The 9,084-nt window shown below is 58.0% G+C and overlaps 1 protein-coding gene across 2 annotated transcripts; it reads right to left on the bottom strand.

Moving 5' to 3' along the window:
• Nucleotides 1-824: 824 nt before the first annotated feature.
• LOC118626499 (group IIE secretory phospholipase A2) lies at nucleotides 825-6,103 on the bottom strand. 2 transcript variants are annotated; one of them, XM_036256272.1, is made up of 5 exons: nucleotides 5,996-6,103; nucleotides 5,400-5,440; nucleotides 4,675-4,813; nucleotides 4,459-4,565; nucleotides 825-2,588 (listed from the first exon to the last, which is right to left on the bottom strand). In XM_036256272.1, the coding sequence occupies exons 2-5, from the start codon at nucleotides 5,437-5,439 to the stop codon at nucleotides 2,446-2,448; spliced, it is 429 nt and encodes a 142-aa protein (XP_036112165.1). In that variant the 5' UTR covers nucleotide 5,440; nucleotides 5,996-6,103; the 3' UTR covers nucleotides 825-2,445. The 2 variants fall into 2 exon arrangements, with proteins under 2 accessions (XP_036112165.1, XP_036112166.1); XM_036256273.1 differs by lacking the exon at nucleotides 5,996-6,103 and adding an exon at nucleotides 5,765-5,811.
• Between the last annotated feature and the right edge of the window lie 2,981 nt (nucleotides 6,104-9,084).

Raw genomic sequence — 9,084 nt, 5'->3', positions numbered from 1 at the left:
ATGCCAAGCAAGTCATTGAACTGAACACTTCGTTAATAGCTTTTTTTAGGGGCTAAGTGGGAACAAAAGCAAAACCAATCCAAATCCTGTTATCAAGATGGGAGAGGCAAGCTATGGAACATTCGGGCAGCAAAGGTCCTTCTCCAGCATCGATGTAGCCTCCCTCCCTCCCTCCCTCCCTCCCTCCCTCCTTTCTTTCTGTCTTCCTTTCAATGAACTAAAAAAATACTTAGAACAGTGCCTGGTAAATGCCAAATGCTTAATAGATAGCAGCTAATATTGTTGTTATGACTATCATTCATTCATACGACATGAATGCTTATTATGTGCTGGGCACATTTTGTGTACTTTCACACATGCTAACATATTTAAGCGTTGCCACAGTCAGCCTGCTGGGGAAATGTCATTGTTCTGTTCTGCAGAAGCGGAGGCTATTTGCATATGTCAGTGCTTTTTAGATTTCGGTGTGTACACCAGTCACCAGGGGAGGAGGGTCTTGTTACCCTATAGATTCTGACTCAGTGGGTCGGGTCAGATCTGAGATTTGTAACAAGCCTGCCGCTGTCGTAGGCCACACTGCGCAGTGGGCCTCAAAAACAGGTGCATTGCCGACAAGGGGCACAAGTCTGTCCCTGGACCCTCTGACCTCAAGTCCAGGGTTCTCTTTTATTTTTTCAGTCCTTCCCACAAATCTGCAACAGGAAATCAAGTGTGTAGTATGGACACATACATACACACGGAACTTAACACAGACCCATTGATTCATTCACCAAACATTTATTGATCCCTGGGAAAGCAAAGGATACCACCTGGTCTGTGGCCAGAAGGTCACAACAGGGGTACTGAAGTCGTGTTAAGTTCCAGTTTCACTTTGTCAGATGGTTACACAGCTGCTAGACCACCAGGTCCTTGTCCCATTGCTACCTGAAATCTATCCCACCTGGAACATAACCTCTCCATCTCTCCCAAGTCAGTTTCTTCTTCCCAAGTTTCTCATTTATGCAGCTGTACCAGCAGTCTAAGATGGTTGTAAAAACTTACTTGGTTGTTTTTTAGCATATTTATTATTGAAAATTCAAGGGGACCGATTTCACTAGCCCAGAAACATACTTTGCCCTCACACCCATGAAAGGAAATACAAGTTCAAAGCAACATCGGTTTCCTTCTAGGAGCCTGAATAAAATGACCACAAGAGGGCGCCTCAGGACCACTTTTCCAACAAATGTGCCTATTTTTGCTTTAAAACCTGACCTGGTGGTTCTTGACCGAGCAAAGCTCACACAGCTGCCTCCATCCTTTGGCTGGCATAGAACTTCTTCACCTTTTGACATATATGACAACCATCCTTTTGATTTCTTTATTGCATGTCCACTGTGACCTTTGCCCTATGCAATGCCTTTTTGCGCCCTCAATCTCATTGAATAGGTTCACCCCAATCCTGGAAGATTTATCAGTGTATTATAGACAGTGGAGATCTCATATCTAGGTCTGGGAGTAGAATCTGCCGCTCCATGTCGCTCCATGTCGCTTCCAGGACAGGCTGCCTGCCACCTCCTGGGAATCCTTTGATGCATTAAATACCCCACCATGCAAGAGCCAGCCCCACAATGTGGAAATTTCTCCTCCCCTCCCTGAATCAGGAGGCTGCCCTGCCCCCGGAGCTCTGGTCTGTCCAGCATGGAGGGTTGGTGTCAGTGGCTTGTACCGACTGGTGAAGAACTGAAGATGCACTGGCCTCAGCTAGTGAGCACCCCTCAGCTAGAACTTGCCCTCTCTGGGCCCTGGGCGCCTGCCTGTCAAAAGGAATTTGGCTAAGATGGTCCCAGAGCTACTTTTTACTGAGTCTGTGATGGGAGGGATTCGGTGCCTGATGGCACAATGGGGACAATATTTTTAGGTTGGTATTTTTCATGCTCCTCACATCCCACCACATGGCCAGAAATATTCCTTCCGGAGATTGCCATTATTGTCTTGGGCAAGATTGTAGAGTATTAGAAAAAGAAGCACAGAAACTATCATGGAAAGTGAAAAGGACAGAATGGTGGAATGGCACGCAGGGGCCACCCGGGTCGGATTCCTCCCAGCTGCTGCTCGGGGCTCAGCTCGTTGCTAGCGTACAGGAGGGCTCCCGAAAGGAATGAATGAGTGAATGAAAGCCGCAGGTTAACCGAGTCCTACAGGGATGGGATCTGAGGGCCAGAGAACGTTAGGAGGGCGGGAAGCATTATTCACTTCTTCAGAGCAGGTGGCTGAGATTCCGGGGGTGGGTTACAGTCTTCTGGGTGTTGAAGGGGGCGGTGGCCTGGGAGGCCAGCCATGATCCAGGCCACAATCTGGGCATCCTCAGGGAGGGGTGGGTTGCAGGAAAGGAATTTTCCAGAAGGAGGGTCTTTGGTGCCAATGTTCCCCAGGCCTCGGGCTACAGCAGAGGAGCTGGGGCACGGCTCAGCAGGGCGGGGTGGGTCCCGTGCACAGCTTGTTGGGGTAATGGGCGTATTTGCGGTCATAGGTGCCCAGGTTTTGGCGGAAGCAGAGAGCAGCCGTCCTGTCACACTCGCAGGTCTGTCGCTGGCAGGCAGTTCTGCCGGCTGATGGGACAAGGTGAGTCAGGGGCCAGAGGCTCCGGCCTGCTGCACTCGCAGGTGTGGGACCGCTCCAGGGTCCATACTCAGCCCCTGCTGCTGGGAGCTCCTCACGGGGGTGTCTCGGGGGTGGGTGAGAGGCAGGGTGGGACACAGGGTGCTGGAAGGCTGCAAGCTGTCCCCCGCCCCATCCGCTCCTCTGCCCTTAACTCCCCCCACCGCGGGGGCAGCTGGTTCACTAACTCTCACCTGCCCCAGCCTGGGGGGGTTTCTAGGCAGCTCCAGCCTCTCTGAGCATTGCTGAGGGTGGATTGCAGCCAGCAAGCAGAGAGGAAAATTACTGAATGACCGCAGCCCGACCCCAGGGGGCCTGTGCCCGCCCAGAGCAGGCTGCCCAGACTGGAGCTGCTGGGACTGGAGCTGAGGCCCCTATGCTGGTCTCCATCAGTGGACGGAGCCCATTTTTCTGGCATTTACCGTAACCATCCCCCCTCCTCGTGTGTGCCCACACCCAGCCAGGGGAGCAGAACTGGCACCGGGCACTAGGGGCCCGAAGATGCCTCTTCTCTCGCCGCCTCTGGCTGCGCGAGTGGCTCTGGCTCTTTTCTGTCCCCAGGAATACATCCCACAGCTCAGAAATGCCCAGGCTCATGTCCCTTGTCCAAGGTCAGGCTCCGTCTCCCACCGGGGTTCTGCCCGTGCTGCTATTTCAGCAAAACTGAGCCGACAGGGGCTTAGCTGTCCCGGCAGAGCTTTGGGTGGTTCTCGCTGGGAGCTGGACTAACGCTGGGCAAGTGAGCGTGATCAAGTCCATTTTATAGAGGAGGGGCAGAGGCTTTCGAGGGGTTCCATCACTTCCCCGAAGTCACACAGCAGGTAGAAGGTCAAGCCCCGGGCCTGTTGTCCATACCCGCCTGACACCTCCCAGTGCTGTCCTGACAGGTGGCCATCTCGGCCCTGCATGAAGCCCCAGTGATGGGGAGCTCACTCCCTGACAAAGCGGCCTTGTGGAGTAGATGGCTGCAGGGGCAGGACACTGAGCCAGAGCTGCTGCCACTCGTCTGGTCCTGGCCCCGCCCCCCCAGCACCAGCGGAGGGATCTGAGCTCTGACTTCTCCCACCTCCCTGTGCCTCTCCTCCCTGCTGGGCCCGCTCCCCGCCCCTCCCCGCCCCCAGCACCAGCGGAGGGATCTGAGCTCTGACTTCTCTGACCTCCCTGTGCCTCTCCTCCCTGCTGGGCCGCTCTCCCTCCAGGCTGCCCTGGCTTTGCAGCAGGAAGAGGGCTTGGTTATCTGACCTGGGCTCCCCAGGGGACTCTCCTTCCTCTCTGTCACCTGGTTCAGGCCGTTTCCCGGGATGGGGACCAGAGGAAGTCTAGTTGGTCCAAGTGGGCATTCGACCTGGCAAGGCTGAGCAAATGGGCCCAGCCTGGCAGCCCCACTGGGGGTCAGCCTTCGGGAATGGGGTTGTCCCAGATCAAAGTTTCCGCTCTCCCTGTCTGAGACGATGTCCTCGAGGCTCTGTCCTGGGACTTTACCCACAGCCGCCGCCCAGGCCTGGGGAGGGTGCATCAGTACAGCTCCTGGGGGCCCGGCTCAGCTCCGCCCCTTTGCTCTGCTCCCCAGAGGCTGGTGCTGGGAGGCTTCCGGATGGGGGGCTGTGCCCGGGCCAGGGCAGGAGCAGACGGGTCACAGGGCTCTCTAGGTTGGGTGCCAGGTGAGCATCTGGGTGATGAACACGCCTCACCCCGGCTCTGTGATGATGGAAGACCCGACCCGTCCAGCCCAGGGTCTGGCTCAGGAGCCACCATCAGGAGGGGTTCCTGTCTGGCCCCAGCCCTCCCCAGTGTTTGGACCACCTGGGGCTGTTCACTCACCGCAGAGGATGTTGCACCTGCTGACAGTGAAAATGTATCTTTCCAGCTTGGGCTCGCAGCCCAGCTTCTCCAGACGCCCGTAGCAGCAGTCATGGGCGTGGCAGCACCTGCAAGGGTCATGCTCTGCTCCGGGCCCCGGGACAGGTCGGCCCCACTTTCTGGAAGGCCTCAGCTCCTCCCTCCTCCCAGGATGCTCCCCGTGGGCTGCCCGCTCACCAGTCCGTCTCGTCCACCGGCCAGTGGGAGCCGCCGATGCCGCAGTAGCAGCCGTAGTCGTTGTACTGCAGCGCCGACTTCCCGGTCACCTTCTCAATCATCACCCCGAACTGGACCAGGTTCCCCCCAGCCAGGGCCACTGCGGGAGGTGGGCAGGTGCCATCAGGTCCCTGAGGGGCCCCTGAGCTCCCCTCCATTCTAGTCCAGACATCTCTCTGACTGTCCAGTTAGCCTTGCAGAGTCAGTGGTGCTCGCTCCATGACAGCCATTGCACCGGATCCCCGTGGCCTCTCCCCGCTCACAGCACTGCAGCCGCCCCTCCCACCCTCCTCCATCTCCCAGGGTGACCCCCGCTGTCCCCAAACGTCTCCCAACGGCCTGGATCATCTCCCCAGGTGGCAGACCCCTGCCCCCCGGCTAGGCTTCGTAACCACCTGGACTTCCCCCAATTCCTCCAGATCCTTCCAAAAATGGAAGCTAGGGTGGGGGACGGAGAATGGGTGGCAGGAGCCCCGTGTGTGCTGCCTGGGGTCCCTGCAGCCCTTTCTCATGTCCCCCAGGCCACCTTGGCTGCACCTCCCCCTCCAATGGTCAGTGCTGGCTCACGCGGGACTGGCCTCAGGGTGACCCACCACACCCTCCCCAGGGCCAGGCTCAGGGCCTCCAGGGAGTGTGGGGTTCCCAGCTGGGTCAGGAGAAAGGTGACGGTCACAAAGGTCACTTACCCAGAAGGCACAGGAAGGTCAGAAGAGGAGGAGGCTTCATCCTGGGGAGGAGAGGGAGCAGGGCCGAGCTGGGCTGCGGCAGAGGCAGTGAGCAGGGACACTTCTGATCTCTGGGCACCTTCTCGGCTCATTACATACTGGGCCTGTCCACTCCCCCTCATTAACCCCTGGGAGCCCAGTGATGCAGTGTATTTCCAGGTCCGGCACTGGCCAAGTGCCCGGGGGAGGGGCCACCCTGGCTCTCTGTGCTCGTGCCTTTCCCATCCATCAAAGCGCCCCTTCCCCAAATCATCTGCTCGCTCTGCTGATGGAGCTCTGAGCAGGGCTGTGCCAGGTGCTTTTCGTTCTTGGTATTTTTTTCTCACCCCCATTTTGCTGATGCAGCAACTGAGGCCCAGAGAGGCTGAGAGACGTAAGTTCACATGGCCTGGGGACGCCAAGTCTGCCCCGCTCCCCTGCGGCCGCGACTCCAGCATGCCCTCTGCTCCCGCCCCTTGCCTCGCCCCCGCCTCCGTGGTACCCAGAGGGTAACCGAGAGCAGCTGGGCCACCGGCCGGGCACCAGGGGCCCGGGAGGCCGTTTGTTCAGAAACCTACAGGCCGAAGGCGGGCTGCTCAGCCAGCGGAGTTTAGGGATTTTCCTTTACTGTTCCTTCCAGGGAAGCTCCTAATCGGTGGACGAGCAGAGAGGTGCTCCGCGGTGGGAACTCTGTCTCCCAGATTCTCGCCAGTGGGGTAGTGTGGTGCCGGGGAAATGGCCTGAGTCAGCGGGAAAGCCCACATTCCAGCTTCCTGATGTCACCTTCCAGGCCGGCTGGAGAAGACAGCAGCCCCGGCCTGGCTGGGCCCCAGGGAGAGCTGCTGTTCCCACGGTCGGAGGGCTGGAGGAGACCAGAGCTCTGGCCTGGCCAGAAATGTCAAAGTCCCACTGGCCATGGACGCCCAGCAACTCATCTGCTGAACGGGAGACGAGACACCCCTGTCCGGCTGCGTCCTGCTCCGGCCCCTGCCCTCCCTTTCCTGGTCTGAGGCTGGGATAACTTGACCAACCACTTCCATTAACGTCCAGGGCTTGGGAGCTGCTTGATCTGTGGCCCCAGAGTCCTCATTCCACCTCTCGTCACGTGGCCGAGGGTAGGTCCTTGCCCTGGCTCGGAGCTGGGTCTTCCCATGCGGAGGAGGGGCATCCCAGCTGGCCTCCTGCAGCGGAGCTCGATGCAGCCCAGCGGGGAGCCCCCACGAGTGGGATCTTGAGGACCCTCAAACAGCCCCAGGAGGAGGGTGCTGCCATCGTCCCCACTTTACAGAGAGGCAAGCTGAGGCACATGCCCAAATCCAAGGTGAGCCAGGATTTGGGCCAGGAAGTTCAGAGAGCTCAACTGGGCGCCGACAGTGGGCACAGTGCCCCAGCGCCCGTGATACCTATGGTGTCTCAAAACCTTTTAATGTCTTTAAAGTCAGAAGAATTCCTATAATCCAGTTGAGATTATTTGTCTCCATGCCAATGAGGTCATTACATTTGCTTTTGACTTTTTATTTGTTAATGCAGGAAAAGGCCCATGACAGCGGAGGTGCCCAGGGCCCACGACGGAAGTCACGACGGCCCCAAGCTTCCCTGAGGGCCCAGGAGCGACCCCTCTCAGAGCTGACTTGGCCCCCAGGCCGGTCTGGCTCAGCGGGTAGAGCGTCGGCCCGCGGACCAGAGAGTCACGGGTTCGATTTCGGTCAAGGGCACGTACCTCGGTTGCGGTTCGTCCCCGGCCTTGGTCAGGGTCATTCGGGAGACAGCCAGTTGGTGTGTCCCTCTCACGTCGCTGTCTCTCTCTTCCTCGCTCTCCCTCCCTCCCACTCTGAAGATAAATGGGAAAATATCCTCGGGTGAGGATGGGAAAAAAAACAGAGCTGAGTTGGGGCCTGGCCTGGGCCTCTTTCCAGAGGAGAGACCGAGTTTCACACTGCAGACAGGAAGGAGTCCCATCCCGACTCCCTGTCCCCACCCGTCAGGGACAGAGTCCCTGGGGCTGTCACCTTGGAGAGGGACCGGAGAGCTGGCGGCGGGGATCCCTGGCAGTGACTTGAATGGCAGGTTTTTGACACAAGGGTGAAGGCCTGTGAACTGTGCCACACACTAGGCTCTGCCCTCCCATCTCTTCCTCCTCCTGCGCACCTTCCTGCTGGGCTCCCTCGCCCACTGGCAGCAGAGGAGAGGGCCTGAGAGGGGAGCCCCTGGCCAGGAGCCCCCAGCGCCGTGAGTCATGGTCTCCAGGGAGAGGGCCCCTCCAGGCTCACCAGTGCCTTTTGATTTTAATGAGGGCACCCCTGGCTCCTGGACCGGATCACAGGAGCCCAAACGGTGACTCACTGAGGAGCTGCCATCTAAACAACTGAAAATTAGCTTTGATTCCTGGTCAGGGTTGGCCCACAGCCCTTCCTGCATTAGCACCAGGGTGTTCCCCCACGAGGGCGGAGCTTCTGAGACGTGCGTCTTGTGGGACATTTTGAATCCTGGCCTGGCCAGGATGGGGCCCCTGCCAGCCTCTGCCAGTGTGCACCTGGGACAGAAACCCAGGACTGTGGGGCCAGAGCCAGGCAGGCAAATCCAGGTGGGCTTCCAGGCGGATGTGCCCCCAGCTGACATTTGAAGTGGGGCGTTGGGAGGACTTGGACTTGGCAGTGTCGGGCTCTGGGGAGATGTGGCTGGTTTGGTGGTTTTCTCGCCAGTGGCCTGATGTGGTTGCACTGTCTCTGCATCAGCTAGATCAGGGCTGGAGTGTTAGCCCCGCCCCTTAGGGGCTGTGTGACCTTGGCCAGTCCCGCCACCTCTCCTAGCCCAGCTTCCTTGTCCATGCTCCATGGATAATTAGATTTACTGTTCAGAGATTTGGAGGGTGGAAAGGAAATGAACCGTGTAAATCCCTGTGCAAGAGGCCACGCCCGTAGAAGGAACCCAGGACTGTCGGGTCCCTCCCCCCTCCCTACCAGGTCACAGAGGAGCTCAAAGCACCCCCACCCCCAGCTGGCATGCAGCATCCAGGGCCCCCCGCATTTCAGGGAGATTACTGTCCCTACTTGACGGGTCTTCACTTCCACGGGGGAGCGTGGTTGGGGTAGTGGTGAGTGCAGGGAGCAGAGCCTGTCTTCCTTCTCTCGGTGTGAAGTTGCCCCTCGTAGTTTAGAAGTCGTAGTTATTGTCGTCGTCATCATCATCCGGACAATACAAATGGCAAAACGACTACCCTTTACTAGGCTCCTGCAGTGTGCCAGGCCCCGGGCCGGGGGCTCGTGATCTGCCCGATCTCTTCACTTCTGTGACTTCCCCGGAAATCCCGCAGACTCCAGCAATGACCCGAGGAGTCTGCCTGCTCGCTCGGTATACCGTATCGAGGGCGCACTATGTGCTAGGGTCCACGGGAGGGCAAATGCAGGTGTGACGCTGCCCTCGTGAGGCTGACCGTCCAGTAGGAGACAGACATTAGTAATGACCTACTGAGCGGAAACGTACAAGTAGAAGTAAGTAGCTTGGCGGAATGTTTCATGGGCTATGAGAACATTTAACCGGCGTCTGATCTGGACAGGGGGTTGGTGAGGGCTTCTTTGTGGAAGAAATGATTTAGCAGGCATCTCAAGACGTTAACTGGGTAAAGATAGAAATGGAGAGAGTTTAAATGAAGAAAAAGCCTGTGCAA

This window comes from Molossus molossus, unplaced genomic scaffold (assembly GCF_014108415.1).
Source record: "Molossus molossus isolate mMolMol1 unplaced genomic scaffold, mMolMol1.p scaffold_m16_p_12, whole genome shotgun sequence".
Classification (NCBI taxonomy): Eukaryota; Metazoa; Chordata; class Mammalia; order Chiroptera; family Molossidae; genus Molossus; species Molossus molossus.
Note: the sequence above shows the minus strand (reverse complement) of the source record. Positions and strands in the feature narration are given on the sequence as shown.

Bases quoted from the DNA above. Each gene is read 5' to 3' on its own strand.
- LOC118626499 (XM_036256272.1), bottom strand. From the start codon at position 5,439: ATGAAGCCTCCTCCTCTTCTGACCTTCCTGTGCCTTCTGG. The intron at 4,814-5,399 runs GTAAGTGACCTT...CACCTCCCGCAG, and splicing joins GACCTTCCTGTGCCTTCTGG to TGGCCCTGGCTGGGGGGAAC. The intron at 4,566-4,674 runs GTGAGCGGGCAG...TGACCCTTGCAG, and splicing joins CCGGTGGACGAGACGGACTG to GTGCTGCCACGCCCATGACT.